Source organism: Apis laboriosa, unplaced genomic scaffold, assembly GCF_014066325.1.
Source record: "Apis laboriosa isolate Shangri-la unplaced genomic scaffold, ASM1406632v1 scaffold17_cov146, whole genome shotgun sequence".
Taxonomy (NCBI): Eukaryota; Metazoa; Arthropoda; class Insecta; order Hymenoptera; family Apidae; genus Apis; species Apis laboriosa.
Genome location: NW_025222181.1, coordinates 459,447 through 477,998, shown reverse-complemented (window position 1 = coordinate 477,998; position 18,552 = coordinate 459,447). Strand labels below are relative to the sequence as shown.

The window sequence follows — 18,552 nt, the reverse complement described above, 5'->3', positions numbered from 1 at the left end:
TAAAATCCGTATAAATTTACTTAATTGAGTAAACACGCTTGTTTCAATATATATCGCGTTAGAAACAGGAAGTGGTTGTGACGCGCGAAGACTAGGATGAATGAATGTTGCTTGACACAGAGGCGAGGAGAAGAAACGGTAAAATGTCAAAACCCGAAACAAACACGAGAGCTGCTGGCGAACGACTGACAATGAGCTTGCCGTGAACGAGTCGAGTTGCCTGGCTGGCGAGGGAAGAAGAAGAGAAACGCGTCGGCGATTGGGCGCAGCGTAAGAGGACGGCAGAGGGGCTAAGAGGGGGGCAAACAAGTTAGAGAAACGACGGATGAGAGAAAGAGAAGGACAGAGTGGGAACGATAGAAGAGGGAGTGCGAGGGGGAAGAGAGATATACGAGCAAGAGGCAGTAGGACGAAACGGATGGGGAGAGAGGGAAAGCAGGAAGGGAAAAGGTGGGAAGGAAGCCATGAATGGCGACAGCCAGGCGAGGGGGATAGAGGACACAAAAGTAGAGAGAGCGAGCGAGAGAGAGACACAGGGGGGCGAGGGCCGGTCGAGTTCCGTGCACGGTATGCCATCTGGCGATATCGTGGCCAACGACTCGTTCGCAACACGAAGCTTTTTATGAATGGGCGGAAGCTATCATTGAAGCTTTAGATTGAATGAAAACATTACCTATGTCGTCACCGTGTATACCACCGACAGCGTCGGCGCGGCGACAGTGACGGTCGTCGGTCGCCACGCTGGAGGTGGCAATGCTTGCGCGGTGATTTTTTTTTTTTTCGTCCCTGTCAAATGTGCTCTCTACACGTTGCACACGCCTCCTCCTTCCACGCTGTGGGAAATTTTTTTGTCCGCACCAGGGGTTCGATGTGCCGTTCCTCGCGTTATCGATCGAATTTAAGCGTACCTCTCTCGCGTTTACACTCGGCAATGAGTCACATTGGATAAAGGATTCTAGCTGCGTCACTTTACACGGTCGACGTCTACCGGGTCTTGTACTTTTTTTTATTTTCTATTTTTACTTTTTCTCTTTTTTTTTTTTTTTTTTTTTACTTTCACGCATTTTCGATCGATTCTACGTTTCAGAAGACACAAATGGAAATACAAATCGAGAAAGGGACAATAGATATAAAGAACGAAAAAACCGTTATGCTTTAATAACGATGCCATTTTTGAACTGGAGGAATCTCTACTTATTAAGTAATCGGATTGCATATCTGACCACATGCCTTCGATCTTTCACTTAGCATTTAAGGTATCTGTCCCATTATTTCAGACATCGGTCTCATTAATATTAATTACTCGAGGCAATAAATCCTCACACATATTCCGTTATAATCAACTCGAAAATCATCGTTGTATTTGTTATTAATATGATAATATATCGTTACGAAACAAAGAGAGATCGGTAAAAATAATCGATCTGAAAATATTTAATACCGTTAACTTTTCACAAGCGCATCTTGAATCAATTCATATGTCATTTCAATGTTTTATCTTTTAATTTTATAATACAGGAGGAAATTTTTTGAGAACGCAAAGAAAGCAAAGAACCTGAGAAATAAATTACTGCAATGAAAAAATTTCGAGGGTAGATTACATATGATATGTACGAACTAGATAGAAAATTTATAGAAAATAAAGATTAAAAATGAATTTAAAAATTGGTATCCAAGAATGTCCATCGATATTTAGTTCTTAAATTATGAACAATTTAATTTTACAATAGAAGTGAAACGTCTCTATCTTCGTCTTGTTTCGTTTATTTATAAATTGCTTATATTAATTTTTGTATTTGTTTTAATTTTTGAAACTTTCTATTTCATTTGAACAATTTTTACAAAGATTGTCATTGAATTTGATTTCAGAATCGAATTTTAATTGAAAAAAAAAAGAAACAAATGTTTCTATACGATTCAAGAATCGAACGCGAAACAGATTGAAAGATCTGTAGATGATAATAAAAGATCGAGGATTATCGCTGAATGAGTTCCAAGCGTACTATACTATCAATAAGTTAGTCTAGCTAGTTGACGCTATAGCATCGATTCAGTTGGCACATATAATATGCGTAAGTGTAGATCATAGTACGACAAAGAAGAATCCTCTCGTTCTATTTCGTTTGATATTGTATTTGAGGTTGCTTTCGAGCGAGTAAGCTATCTCGTTCGATCACACGGGATAGAGAACCGAAGTCGAGAAACGACCAACCAACGAAGTGAACCGAACATCAACGAAAGAGAGAGGGCGCGGATAGAAAACGGAAGGAGAGGAAGAGATAGGTCGTCTCGTTCTACCGCGTTACACGCTTCTATATTTATCCCACTCATTAATTCTATCCTCGTCGTGCACCGTTCATTCATTCGAACATCTGTCTCGCTCTATCTCACCCTACCACGCGCACCCGTCGATGTCTCGTCTCTCTCTCTCTTTCTGCCACGTACGTACGTTCATTCATCTCCTCTCTGTCCTTCCCGCTGCCCGTGTACTTTCTACCCATCGTTCGTCTTTTCCTCTTTTCACCTTATGTTCCCCCTCTCAATCACTTCTTCCTGCGCTCGACTCTCTCGCTTCTTTTTCTTCTTCATCCTTTTCTAGCCTTCGTCCTTCTAGTTCTGGTTCGTTCACTCAGTCGCGCAACTAGCCACGTCGCTCCCACTCACTCGTAGCCCCACTACCAACACACATCCGCACGACAGATACCAGTAGCGTAACAATCGATTTGCCCGGTTTGTAGACTTTCTAAACGTTCATCCTACGATTTTCTTTCTACTCGTTCTTTGGAAATCTTTTTTCACGATACGATTCTACGTTCTTTTTGATCTTTTCATTTTTATTCGATAAATTTTATTTTTATTCGAAAGCACAAAATATTGATTAATTTTATTTCAGCATTTCGAAATATATATGAAAACTAAAATTTTTATTTTTTTTTCTTGCGATGCTTAAAAAAATAAGTTAGATTTGATTCTAATTTCAGAAATATATATATAACTTTTTATTTTTATTTGAAAATTAAAATTTAATAAAATTGAATACATTTTTAAAATTAAAAAAAAAATTTATATTAGATTCTTATTCTAAAATTTACGTAATTTAGTTTAGATATTGAATAGACAAAATCAACATTAGATAGCGGATATAGCGTGCACAACGTGTAAAGGAAACGATTCAAGTCTGGCACGTTCATGCTATCTTTTAGCAAATTATATCAAGTATTATCTATCCGCAGCGCAGACCTGCCCGATCGTGTGTCAACGTAGATCATAGTTGCGTAACAACGTATTTCCGGGTCGCGGTCCTTGCAGTGCCGCACGAAAACTAAATAGCGCAGATAAAACGATATCGAAGTGTAATGTTTCTTTGGTGTATCTCGAGTGTCGAGCCGGCAACGATACCATTCGAAACTACATACGATATTACAGTTTATCGCTCTCACTATGTGTCGATGATTTTCCATTTAGAAAAATTTTACTGGAAAATTTTTTTAGCGTATATTTTACTTTTATGAATTATATTTTAATGAAATCTTAATAATCGAGAAATTAAATTATAAAAAATTACATTTTATATCAGTATGTCCAAGTATATTCCTATTGAAAAATTTTCACATCTATTTGAATCATTATTTGTCATTAGTATTAATTTATATTTTAATTCACAGATTAAAGAAATCATTTGAAATATATTATGAATTTTTTAATAATCGAGAAATGAAATTAATAAAAAAATCATCATTACGCGAGGTTCCGCGAATTTGATGATACGCTACTGAAGCGTAGAAAGACAAGCGCGCAGGAACGTTAAGCGAAGCGGGCGAACATCGAGCAAGCGCACAGCCAAGTAAACTTTGACGAAGGCTTGGCTCGTTTTCGAGCAAACATCTGTGCTCTAAGAAATTTCTATATAAAATAAATTCCGATCCGCATCCCTACCATCGGAAACAGCCTTTAAACCAAAAGATCTGCAAATTAATTACATCTAAATATAATTTTCAATTTATTAATTTCTAATATTTACAACTATTTATAATTTTTCTATGAATATGTTCTATATAATAATAATCATTTTTACTTACATAAGATTATATTAACCCTTTTTACTTAATATAAGATTAAAATTAAAATTTTTTTCAAAAGATTTTTAAATTTAACTCGTCAATATTTATTATCGATTCATGTTTCAAACTTGAAATTTTATTAATTATTGAAAGCAGAAACTCAACGTTGAAAATTAATTATTAAATTTAGCTGTTGATATAAAGATAAGAAAGATCCAAGTGTACTTTCCTAAATTGCTATTGCCTTCATCGAAATTATGCGTCAATACGATGAAAAAGTGCGAAGTTGCTCTAATGACGAAGAAGAAAACTTTTCGAGGGAAAGGAATGGCGTGCACGGTAGCGTTAAGTTAGCAAGCGTCAAAGCAGCCAGTTTATTTCGAGCGTTTTCGATTTTGAGAAGGCAGACTCGCGTGCCACTGGCAAAGCCAATTACACAATGGCTCGTAAAGGAGGTTCATGTGAATTTCGGTTAAGATAGAGGTGCGCGCAAACAGTGCGCAGTCTGGCTCGTTTCGTTTTCGCGCGTTCTCCGTACCTCGAAATGAAGCACGGAAAACGGTTAAAAGTTAACAGGACCGGGCAAGTTGACGGTGATCCAAAATATTTTTCTTTCAACGGGCCGTGTCAGGGTACGTCCGTTCATAACGCTGACAAAATTAGATCTCCGCTCCGTCAAGTTATTTTAATGAGAATTCTACTTCTCGCTGTGTCAAGATCGCGCGATTCAACGACCAACACATTGCGTATGTGCATGAAATGCATAAAGCTACCGTGTCTAAAGTAGAGTGGGATCGAAAGAAAAATGTTAAATAATTCAAAAAGTAGATAATATAGTCATAAATATGATAAAAAATCATAGTTAAAATATATCTATATTTTAGTAATACGGATACGCGTATAAAGAAAAAAAAAACAATATTTTCTAACTTAGTTAACGACATATTTTAAAACTTTAATTTTGTTTTTAGTACACCATAATTGCTACGATAGAAATTTTTTATTTACTTGAAATGATAATGTACTCTTAATTTTTTATAATTAGTTTTCACTGTTTTTGATAATAAATAATTTTTTTTTATATTTTTTTTATATAATTAATATTTAAATAATATTTTATCCAAAAATTAAAAATACTTTTTAGTAAAATTTCATAATGTTACATTTAACCGAAAACCATTTGACAGGGATAGTATTTCTACGCTTGGGATACGATCGTGTTTGACGAGCCAACTGGTAAAGCCACCGGATCGATTCTTATCGGTTGCGTGTCTTTCTCTAGAGGTCGTAACTTGTACGAGTTATCTAATATCAGGCGCACACACTGCATCCCAAACAAAACAAGCTATATTTCGGAAGAAGCGATTAAACTCGTGCGTTTCGTATCGCAGAAAGAAGGCCGGATTCCATTAAAATCTTCAACAGTTCTCGAGCAATTATCGTACAACGTAATGATAAAACGTTTTCTTCCTATCCAATTATTCTGCTATGAAACACAAACTATTCCAAGCAATAAATCAGCAATACTAGAGGGGCATTTCTCCTATCGAAATCATTTCTCAGTTCGACGTCCTTTCAGTTCACTGAAAACAGAAAGCAAAATGAAATTGATTCCGCGATGGTAAAGTGCTGCCCACTTCACGCAATTTAGTACCGACTTCAGATGCTTGTTGGATAAGTGACTTCTGTGCCGTCATCGATATGTACTTGAAATAATCAATAAAAATCGATATCGAGTTTTGTTAGACAGTTTATCTTATTTAACATGCTCGAAGCTCGTTCCGAAGTTCCATTTTCAAGAATTGAAGAAGTTTAAAATTAAAATTCCATAGAAAATAATAATTTAAGAAAAAGTTAGGTTATAATTTTGACAGGATAAAATATTTTCTTATGTATAATAGATTTAGAATAAATATTAATACTTTTAACATTAATTTCAAATAAATAACAAGATTGATAGAAAATTCAACTATTGTAGCTGTAACAAGAAAACTAATTTCAAATTTTTGGACAGTGTGCTCGTTAACCGATTTTAATTATTTTATAACATGCTCATCATGAAAACGTTCTTTTTGTTGTCAGACTTTAAACAAACTGCACAATTCTTTGGCAAAGACTTTCGAAATCTTTATAACCTTTTCTGATAATAATCTATTTTCTGATAATAATCTAACTATTTTAAAATAATTATAATGTTATGGAATTCACGAAGAAATTAATAATAATTCAATTAATAATAAAACTATTATATATTTTTTTATATAATTCAAAAATATATATTGAAAAGATTACATAATTATAGATTGAAAGAATTATTGAAAATTGATCCGATTTTGAGAGATCAATAAAGTGGAAAAAAAAAGAAAATTAAGATTGTCTGTTCAAAATTAATTATCTTTTTTATTTAAAATATATAAAATAAATTATAATAAATGAATGATAATAGATTAACGATAAATCATGTAATCTTGCATCCTGATCAGAATTCTGTCTCGTAAGTTGGTCATCATTATTCATATTTTTTAGAAGTGGAATTATCAAACATAGCTTTTAACAAGCTTATCTAACAAAAACAAACGCGAGTAATATTGTCTCATTCTATCTTACCATTCATCTCATGCCAAGACAGAATTCTTGGTAAAGACCCTGCCTTGCAAGTTGGTCAGTTTCGATCCTAACCTATTCTAGGATGCAAGATTACTGTACTATACTGTAAAAAGAGTTCATTATAATAAATGATAATAATGATAATTTGTTAATAATAAAGATGAAATAACAAAACGAAAGAAACAATAATAATTTTTACAATGACTACAATAAATGAACACTGATTTTTTTTTATATTTTTATCAATGAGATTGTTTAGACGTAGATCTATAACTTAAATCTAGAAAAAAAATATAGATGGCATTTTAAATACAATATTGTCTTTTTCAATTATTAATTTAAACCAAATATATTTGATAATACCTAATACCTATATATATATGAGTATCAATCATAATTATTGTATCGATTATCATTTATTTTTTTATCATTTATTAATATATTTTTTTTAATTATTATCTATTTATTTAATTAAATTTATTTTTATAATAATAATAAAGATAATTAATTTTAAACAAACAAAATTGGTTTTTCACTTATTTCTATTATTTTTCTTTCTCTCTCAAGATTAGATCACTTTTTTTTAAATTTTGTAATATACGTATTTTTTAAATCACAAAAATATTTGGATACTTTTCAAGCTTTATATTTTAAATAAATATATCAGCAACAAAAATTTATTATTATATAGCAATTATTAGCAATTATATAGCAATATTATTATTATAGCAAAATATCAATTAATTTCGTCTATCTTTTATAATTTCTTATAATTAATAGTTGGTAATAGAAACAAAGTTGGCAATCGTTGAAAGAATTATTCCAGGCCAATGATTGGTTAAAAAAAGATGATTGTGTAAAAAAAAAAAAAGAAAAAAACAATCAATATTAATCTTTCATTGTATTTTTCTTCTCTTTCTCTTTCATAAGTCTCATATAAAAAAATAAGAAACATTATATGTTTAAATCACAAATAAATATTATTGATTTATTCGAGTCACGCAAACTCACGTTTCAAGAAATAATAACTCAAAGAGATTTAAACAAACACGATAACTATCTTTCGTATTTTTTTACGAAAAGGAAGTTACAAAGTATTAAAAGCTTATCTTATTCAAAATTGAACATCGATCATTCAAGTTACAAGAGAAGAGAAACAGAGAAAAGCCGGGGCGACAGCAAAATAACAAACAACCAGGGACAATAAGGAAATGAAGAAGCATACTTGCACCGCCGTTTTCCAGGATGTTGCAGCTTTTTGTCATAACTGACAGGGAACGCGCGCCCCATGCAGCGAAGACGTTACGACAGATGTTTGCCGGCCTCTGTTCAACTTCCCTTGCCAGCCAAACGGAGAGAGAGTTGGTCGTCGGAAGCTGTTTTGACTTCGCATGCAAAGTAGTAGCGGCGCGGAGAAACTTCTTGCTAACGTAGGAATTAATCGTTATATAGTACCTTAATACGATCGTAAATCTCAGATAACAAATCGGCTATAAATCGACCGTCACTATAAATTCTTATCGCGACGACAGCTTACCCGGATTATTAAATTTTAATTTTGCGCCAGACACGTTTTTTTTTACGATTTCTACGATTCCCAGGGAATTTAGTTGTAAAGAGGCGACCTATCGGCTAGGGTCTTTTCTTTTTTCCCCTAGATAACTTTTTCCTAATATATATATATATATAGTAATTTCATTACTGTGCCATAGCAATTTGATAATTTCACATTAATATTGTATATGGCAATTTAATAAATAATATTTAAAATAATTTTTTAAATATATCGATCTTTTTTTTTTTATAACACGAAATATTTTTTAAATGATTTTTAAAACTATAATGGAATTATTATTATTTGCCATATTCGTCATCGATTTACAATTTCATTAAAAATGGAAAGACAAATGATAACAAAAAAGAGGGATTCGAGTTAATTAAATTCGAATTGAAAAATTTTTCAATAGTACGAAGATATAAAAAAACTGATTTTATCAATATAAAAAAATGTAGAATAAAATTTATTCATTTAAAAACTCGTTCAAAAAATTTTGAAATTTTCGAAATAAGAAATTTTTTTTCTATTTCAAACGCTTGAATTAAATTAAATCTCTTAATTCGTTACGACTGATTCTTCCAAAATAAATTATTTCAAGATTTTAACAAACAGAAATACTAGTAGATACTAGTAGATTGAAATCTAACCTAATAAAAAATTTTTCTTTTCAAAAATGTAAAAATCATATGTCATGCATCAAAAATTTTATTCTCCATTCTCAACTCATTATTTGACAATTCAATACGAATTATCTTTCTTTCGTATCACACCATATATATATATACATATATATATTTTAAAACCAAAAATTGAATAATACCAAAAATTTTATCGATATTGACACAAGAAAAATACTAATAATTAATAAACGATGAGAAAATCTCGAAATAATGTTTCAAGAACAGATTGGAAGTAAACGAGAGAGAGAGAGAGAGAGAGAGAGAGAGAGAGAGAGAGAGAGAGAGAGAGAGAGAGAAAGGAAGGAGCGAGAGCAACACCGGATATCCTTCAGACTGCGCCCACGCAACATGCATGCATGCACGTGTGCATACACTCGTATATTCAAGATGCACCAGAGCATCTCTCCGCGATTCAGTGCTGGCATATTTTTAAGCGTCGCTCGGCAAACTCGCCGCATCCGATTATTTATTCCCCCTTGGTGGCATTCCCGCTCGATTATCTCCCATCTTTTTGCCCACGGGAGCGTCGAACAACACTTTCGAAATTGATTACGAAAGGAAATAGCCCGAAAATATGACCAGAGTAGGGGAGGGGGAAGCAGAGAGAGAGAGAGAGAGAGAGAGAGAGAGAGAGAGGGAGGAGGAGGAGGAAGGCTACGACGAGGACTTTTCGGTGGGGAGGGGGGAGGGAGAGGCGAGGAATCGACTATGGACCCAGCCACGAGGAGACAGATGCATCCGGTTTTCCCTGAAACGTACTACACGTTTACTTCGCCCTAAAAACTCGGCAAACTTTCCTTTTTCCGATTCAACGAAATTCCATCCATCTAGGGACTTTTTTTTTTTTTGGATTGTTACGCTCCGCTTGCGACAGTTTTATCTTCGGAGTGAAATCTATTCTGCCGAACTAAACGTGTAATTATCGTTGCAATTTCTTATTGAAGTTGGATTATGATATTGCTTATAAGTTAATTGTATAAATTAAATTAAATTGCATTGTGTGTTAATTATATCATAGGATTGAACTTAATATCGATCAATATTAAAAACAAAAAGTTGGTCAGTTTAATAGATAATGTTACTACTTTTTTTGCATTTTAATTTGTTGGTAGTACAGATTGATCGATATATCGACCAAGTAACCGTAATAGACTTCGCGTGTAAGTTTTACCAAGAGAAAAATTCTCGAGAGTTCTTGTTCTAATTTCATTACGTACAGTTACTTTAGTTGTTTATAATTGAAATTATTATCATCCGTCGACAAGAGAATCGTCTTCGTTCCAAATTATAAATAGATAATTTCGTTTTTGTAATTTGGTAATAAATAATTTTCGATCGTAGAATATTTGCATTGTAAAATATTGTCCTTAATTGATAAAAATCGCTTCCGTTTGTTAACAACGACGTTGTTACTCCACTTTTTGAATTTCCCGCCAATTAGAAATATTCGAATTTTTAATGTTTCGCCTGAAACAGTTTCAAATTTTCCCCCAACTCTTACTTGGTCCCATTACTACTCTCTACCTCAGAGGTGAATATACAACAAAGGTCGTTTACAGTGACACCAGGTTACAGAAAGAAATTTCGAGGAACCCGAGAAACGAGTCATTTTCTTACAAAAGGCAAGGGAAGGACGAGAAGGGAGGATGGCAAGGGAATGGAAGACAATGGAACGCTACGATCCCCTTCTTTCTCTCGTTCCCTTTGCTTTTCTGCCACCTTGTGTTACCTGTTCCCGTACCTGCAAACACCAGCGCCGGTCTATGTTACCTTTATACCCGGGATCGGTTTCAAATTTAAAGCGCAATAAAATCATTGAGGGAAAGGTATCCCGGGTTGTATAGAAAAAGCACCAGGTTGGATGATTTACGACGGTGATTAACCCTCGAGTACCTCAGATCGCTAGAGAAAGATAATCAATCACCTGCTCTCTCGACTACGTTGCTTCCCGCTACCGAGTGTTAAATTATCATCTTCCTCTCGTCCTAATTTGCATAACCTTCCTGTATTTTCTTTGACTTTTCGTTGATTGATTTGCACTTGAACATTTGCGGGAAAATTGTAATAACGTGTAACGCAATATCAAATTCTGGAACAACATAATTGACGGATAAATAGTAATTAATATTGAATATATTTAAAGAAAATTTTCTATAAATGTGATTAAGGAAACAGTAGAATGAATGAGGATATCATAGATACTCTTTTTCTGATAAAAAAAGAGGAAAAAAAAAATATAGATTAGAAATCTGGGAATAATCGATTTAAGATATTTATCGATCGATGCATTATTTGATTTTCGATTGGTTGAACCATAAACTCTGTCGATAAATAGTTCCACTTAAGAGATATTCGAAGATATAGGGGATCGGTTCTATTTGATAATCAAACGATAGAATCATCGAAGTAAAATATTATCGATGTTGAAAAGAGAGGGAAAAAATGCAAGGAACAAAATTTTTTTCAATTACAAAGATATTCGCAAGGCGGGAGGTAAGCTGGCAGAACGAGAGAGCAAACACGCAGATATCGTCGGTGCAGGAGAAATGGAATGTGGACACCATATGGCCGGGATCTTCGCCCAACCACCCACTCGCTGTCGCCATCGCCGTCGTCGTCGTGATAGTTGTCGTGGATTCGATTCGTTTGCTCTCAGCACGTTAGGGTGCGAATAACATTTGAGAGTAAAACTCTCGAGAGTTGCTGTCGAGACTATTCTCCGCAAGTGGCTGGTATTGAGACTGACAAAGTTACGATCAAACAGTGAAAATTGCCATCGAATAGTCATTCTTAATGTAGTATTCACAATAAAATTTATTATTTTGATCAAATTCTATTTTCAATAAAGTTTTCAATAACAAAAAATAATTTTTGATTCTACACCTAACCTAACTTTCACTGTTCAATAAATTTACTTGAATGAATGAATTCCCTCTCAACACAGTGTCCATTTATACGAGAAACACTTTTGAGAATTTTACACTCAAATATATTCGTCTAACCTAACTTTCAAATATAATCTTTTACACTGAAATATAACCTAATCTAACTTTCACTATTCAATTACTAATTTCTCAAATAGTCATTCAAAACGCAATTATAGAGAATATTTTTTAAAAATTTTATACCCAAATATATTCGCTTATCTGCAAATGTAAGCTTAATCTAACTTTTATTGCGGGGATAACTATTCCGAACGTTGCGTCCACTAGCGAAGTACCAGATTCACGAATGTATTTGCACCCTTAACGCGTTTCTTCACTTCAACTTTATTCGAGAAGAGTTCGTTAGCAATTCCAGCGTAATTGTACGGCCTGCGGAATGGAAATTTATAGCCGGTATTACCACATTCGCTTTACGTGAAATCACCCGCTAGCCGGGAATTCTGATTGTGCATCTGTTTGCGAACTCGCGTCGTCCAGCTACCATTTTACAACGCTTTGCTCGTTCGCTATTTGCCAATGGTTTCTTCGATTTCTCGACTCGCGTATCGATCACGTTCAACGACATTTCGATAGGAAATAATACAAGATGACGAATAAATTTATAAATGATCGTCAATATGTAACAGTTTTTGACTCAAAATGATCAATTTATTAATGTAGATACGAATATACTTAACTTTTATTACGCATTGTAACTGTGTCAATTGAGGTTATTGTATCACTGACTCGATTTGATCAAAAATGACCTAGTCAGAGATTGGTATTTCAAGAAAGAAATACGCGCTTCTTACTAATTTGAAAAATATAAAAAAATGTTTGAATATATCTTTTTAATGGAAACGAACAATTGAATTATTTTACTGAGATCCAAAGAAACCCGTATCAAATCAAATACGTGTTACGTATAACATATGTAAGTTTATATTTTTCACCATTTATCATTTTTACAGTATAGTATTAAAATACACATTTCGCATATATCTGTATATCCAAATAATATAAACATTGTTTCTCTCTATATATATGTAGATATAAATTAAGGACTTTCCCTATTTATATTCTCGCCACTGTATATACAATATACTATGTACATAGAAACCTACGCACTGGCGACCCACACTCCGCCACATGTCGTGAAACGCGGACCCTCGTGTACGTTGAAAAACTATTTTCGACGCAAGCATTGTGTATAAGCACGGACTCCGGACTCCGCCGGAAACCTGTGTTTTACGTATGTAAACATATTGCCGCGGCCTACATGCGTTTCTCGATATTTATCCAACCGGCAGAAATTCTTCTCGTTAAGGGAATCGGTAAACGCTGCAGCCTGATCTTGTATAATTTCTGTCGAACGCATCGTTATATAAGAAAATCGTAATATAAAATATCAATCTTTCGATCGAATTTGAAAAACAGAATCTTCGTGACGAGAATATATATTTAAAAAAGTATATGTCTATAACAAATAAATATTAATTGGGACCATGTTCATGCCAACTAAAAAAAGAATATAAAGATTCGTTATCGCATTTTTATACCTTGGAGAGAGTGAGAAATAATAAGTTTGAGTGTAACAAAAAAGGACATCGACGTTCGACCGTTTTCTCACGCGATGTGCAAAAAAACGCAGAGGCTCGCTCGGCCGAAGCAATTTCAGGAAATGGTGGGGATGACCGCGTCTACTATCGAAGCTACTGTATTTGCCTTGCAATAGGATATCGTCGAGCAAATTTACTAAAAATTCCTCGTTCAACTCCCGTAACGGAAAAAATCGCAATTCTCAAACGAATCAAAAAGAAGATTAAACAAATTTAACAAAATTTTCCCAATCGTTTCGATTAGATGGATTCATATATCCAAGATGACAGTTAAACATTGTTACTCGTTTATCGATATTAATATCGAATCTAATGTTTTTTTCGAGTGACGAGGAGGAATTATTCGTGTCTTACGATAATGTCTACGTAGTTGACCAAGCTATCTAGGGAACGATACACGAACGATCGAAGGGAAAAAAACGCAGAGTACAGTGTTAGTGTTGTTCTCTGTTGTGCAGCATCATTCCTCATCCAGTATATATCAACGTCGATCTTGGCTGGCATAGCATTCTGAATGAAACCACATTCGGAACCAGCGTACGTACGAACGAACGAACGAACGAACAAACGAAGGAACGAACGAACGAACGAACGAACGAACGGACGGACGGACGGACAGATGGACGTTCTCGTGAGGGTCAACGTTCCCTTCCCTTCAAGGACGGCCAGAGAAAAGTCAAAGAACAGTCTCGAGCGTAGGAGCGAGACTAACCACGAGAAACGGTGAAAGGGAGAGAAAGAGAGGTAGGAAAGAGAGAGAAAGAGAAAGGATGGCATTTATTTCGGGAGGATGAATTTTCACGGAACTAATAATAGTTCGTAAAGTGGAATAGATTGCCCTAAATATTTTGTGATGTCCACTTTTAGACGGGCTGTTTAAATGTGGCGTTAGAATTTTATAGGCATTCGAGGCGAACACTTGTTGCTCTATGTATGAGTAACGATATGAAATGATAAATTTTTCTCCCTGCCTTTTTTTAGAACATCTTTTTACGAAGAAAATTTTGATGATGTTTGATAGATAATAATAGTATTTATTAACGAATTAGTTAAATATTTGAAACAAAATCCTACAAGATCTAGAAAGAAATTAGGTTAGAATGTTATGTTAGAAAATTCCTTGTTAAAAAATCTATCACAATAAGAAAGATTGTTATTAATATTTATAGCATCTTATTTCGAATTAATAATAAAATTAAAAAAAATTCAATGTAAAAAAAAAAATGGAAGAACGAGATTTTTAATTAGTAATTTACGTATAAATTAAAAAAAGAAATTAAGGAAACAATTACGAAAATTTAATAACGATAGATAATAATTAGAACGTAAAATAATAGTTTACGAATTATTTTGACGCCATGCTGTCATTTTCAAAACGAAGAATTTCAATTTGGTAGAGGAAGAGATCTTGAAAATTTAACGACGACACCTTAGTACTTAATATACGCGTATGTCGAGAGTGGAGAGTAGAGAGAAGAGGCAGATAAAGTGAAAACACTGAAATGCTTGCTTCTCGTTCTTAACTCGACAGAGGTCGCGCATCTCGATTCCAGCTCGTATTACACGGCTGTCATAGTGAACTGCTTTTATCGTGCTAATTCGTAAAAGTGTCTTCGAGATAAGGGCACGTCGTTCTCCACGATAGAGGGACGCAGTCATTTGGGTCAGATGAAGAGAAGTACGGAAAAACTCTTTCGAAACTCATTTCTTTCCAAATATATACATATATATATATATATATATATATAATTGGAACTTAAAATACGTAAAATGAAAAACGTATCATCGTTCAAATAATATAAATAAATATAAATAATTCGCACAATTAATTATTTCCATTAATTTTAATACACGAGATTAAAAATTCTACCATTCAGATTATAAGATAGATCAATAATTATTACGACATGTCGATCTATGATAATAAAAATATAATACTTTTTATTATTATTAATAATATAACATATCTTTTCGACGAAACAGATCTCAAAAAAAAAACTATAGAATTTTTAATCCGTAATAAAAATTTTATCCTAGAGAGGATTAAGTAGCAATTGGAAAGCATGACTTTACTTAATGAATTTTAAACACGACTATCGACTACGAAGAGGATCGTAAAGATGCAGCATGGCAATCACTTACTAATTTATACGATAGATGGTACGGAATACGAATAATATAAATACGTACAACGAGTAAGAAAAAAGAAGAAGAAGAAAAAAATCGGTATCGTAAGTAGAAATTGACGGGCTGTAAACGTTTACTTTATCGTCGTATTATGTAACCGATCGTTCACGGTTCGTTTATTCGTATAGCACGTATAATTCGTGGTCGCAATAAAAGTCCGTGCATCCGTGTATCATAACGTTGGCCCCGTGACAGTGACAATAAATTAATTCGCCGAGAGGCCAATTCGTTGAACCCTGAACCGAATCGAATACTCTAGTCGCCAATTAAAGCGGCAGCCTGCCTCGTATCTTCGTCCCTGCGACTTCCGGTCAATCTCCGCGAGCTGATCGCGACACACGATATCTTCGTGGCAATAAACTGCGTCAATCCTGTCCCTGCATCGGATCGAGCCATTGCTATAATTTTCGATGCATCGCCGGGAAAAGAAAAAAGGGATGTCCAACTGGTTTATTCCCTTCACAGGAAATAATCCTGAATAGAGATTTGGATAGAGTATCTATCTAATCTAATTTTCTAATTTTCTAATTTTGTTATCAAAGGTATGTTGGAAATCTTCGATTACACGAGAAAAATTAAATAAAAACTTCATCCATTATACCCTCAATATACTCGATGTTATAAATTTTATAACTTTAATGAGAAAAAACAGAAATTAAAAACTCTTTCTTCGAATCTATTTCTTCGATATATTTTAATATTTTCAAAAATATTTATATCGTATAATTAAAAAAAAAAGAAAAAATTATATTTTCCGATTGGAAAATTTCTATCGAATCGTTCAAAAAAAATCAATAAAAATTTAGAACCTTAATCTTAAAGATGTATTCGATAAAAATATTTTTCGACGAGGCAAGAAAAAAAAAAAAGAAAAAAGATTATTACAAATACAGTATTAAAATACGTATAACCGAAGGAGGAAGGAAACCGAATCTCTAGAAGCAAACGTATAGATCGAGCGAGGAGAAGCAGCGACCCAGCAAGAAGACCGAAAAGAGAAGCATTAAGAACAGAGAACGGGGAGAAGGCGAGCGATCAGCCAGACCGGATATGACGCGACAGCACATAACGATGATCGTAGATTGCGTTCAGTGCTTGTGCAAAAGCAGGCGAGCAGGAGCGAGTTGATGAAACGATGACGAACAGGGAGGGTAGAGTACCAACGACAGAGGGACGAAGACGGAACAAAGGAAGGGGAAGAGAGAGAAGGACAGATACCGGCAATGGGCGGGAGCGACGGAGATAGGGATAAAAAAAAAGAGAGAAAGAGGGAGAGAGAGAAAGAGGGACGCGGGAGAGCGAGAAAGGAGATCAAAGACGGAGGAACGAGAGATAACGGGGTTGGCAAACATGAAGATAGCGGCGGTGTTCTTGTGTTACGAAGAGACACAGGGAGAGAAGAGAATCTTATTTCAGCAAAGGATGATCCAAACGTTCGCACAACTTTCCGATCGAGTAAATTCGCGGTGTAAAAATATCTTCATCCTTCTTTATATATCAGATATATATATATATATATTATAAAAACGACCCATCGCGAAACTTTTTTTCCACGAAAGTATTTCTCTTATCTAAATTGTCATTTAAAGAATATACTTTTTTTGTCTAACTACGAAACTAGTTAGTTCTCTTCGTAATTGAATCAAGCTCGTACATTTGAATCGTATTCTTTGTTAAAGATTCGTGCACGACTGTGTAACTGTTGTAACAGAGTTGTATTAGGTCGACAGGCGACTCGGCGGGTTTATACATCGAGAACGATACATGCACGCGTTCCTCGACGCGTTCTACTGAATATTTCAACGCGATGAAATGGCGAGAACAAAATCTAACAAAATAAACGTGCCGTTTAAAACCAATTTTGATGGTTATCGCGTTACACGCGTTATACGGAACTTCAATTGCAGGAACTTAGAAGCATTGCGGTTCGCTGTACGCGATTGTACGCGATGATTTGTCACGTACGTCGAAACGCGTGGAATGCAGCAACATTGTCAACGTTACGTGGAACATTCAATCCGGAATGGAAATTTTCCTCCCTGATGCAAAACATATCGATGATTCTTTTTTTTTTTTTTCTGATAAATTTATTTACGTATCGATAGATAGATACGTAGCTCCTTTTTTCTCGTGCAAGAAATCCTTTATATGATTTATATCATTTTATACGCAACAATATTACGATTTTAATCGATAATACAATGAATTTTTTTTTCTTCACCTAAAATATTATATTTTACGATATTCATCGATGATGAAATTTATTTTTTTCAATAAACTTAATAAATCAATCAAGTAATTTTTTTTTGGTTTTTTCTTCTTTTTAACAAACCGGAAATAATATTTGAATAATTTATGAAAAATTCAAAGATATTTTTTGTTGAACGACGAAATGACGTCGATCGAGATGATATCTTTTTTCTACGGAAATAATGAGTTAATTTCATCTCGATCTACGATGAGATGTTAATCGAAGCTCGAACATATTTTTCACGATAAACTTCATCGCTCTCTCTGCTTCTCTCTCTCTCTCTCTCTCTCTATCTATCTATCTATCTATTTATCTATCTCTCTATGGAAAACCGGAAACGACGAATTAATTTCATAAACACGTATGTATATACATATATACATACACACTCCCATAATTTCGATCGATGCACGAACACCTTTTTGGAAAGGCGAAGGATACGATCTGAACGCAATTTAAATGCCCCGTTGATGAGTTAAACACGCACGTGCGAGAACGTGCAGCGCGAACCACTCCTTTTATGACTTTGTTCATATTTCTTCGATTCATTATTCTGGACACATGTCACTCAAGGACACGGCGTCTTTGCGCGAAGATCATCAAACGCATTTGCAATGTGTTACCACATCGCATCTTTTTTCTTTCTTTCTTTTTTTTTTTTTTTT

The 18,552-nt window shown here is 34.2% G+C and overlaps 1 protein-coding gene across 2 annotated transcripts in view; it reads right to left on the bottom strand.

Annotated features, from left to right (window-relative positions):
* LOC122711690 (protein sprouty) overlaps positions 1–18,552 on the bottom strand; it is a 30,628-nt gene that overhangs the window by 8,439 nt on the left and 3,637 nt on the right. For both annotated transcript variants that reach the window (XR_006346147.1, XM_043930697.1), the window contains exon 2: positions 7,894–8,093. Coding sequence is in view for 1 of the 2 variants with exons in the window: in XM_043930697.1 (XP_043786632.1) it covers positions 7,894–7,933 (40 nt within the window). In the remaining variant the exon portion in view is untranslated. The remainder of the gene's footprint in view (positions 1–7,893; positions 8,094–18,552) is intronic.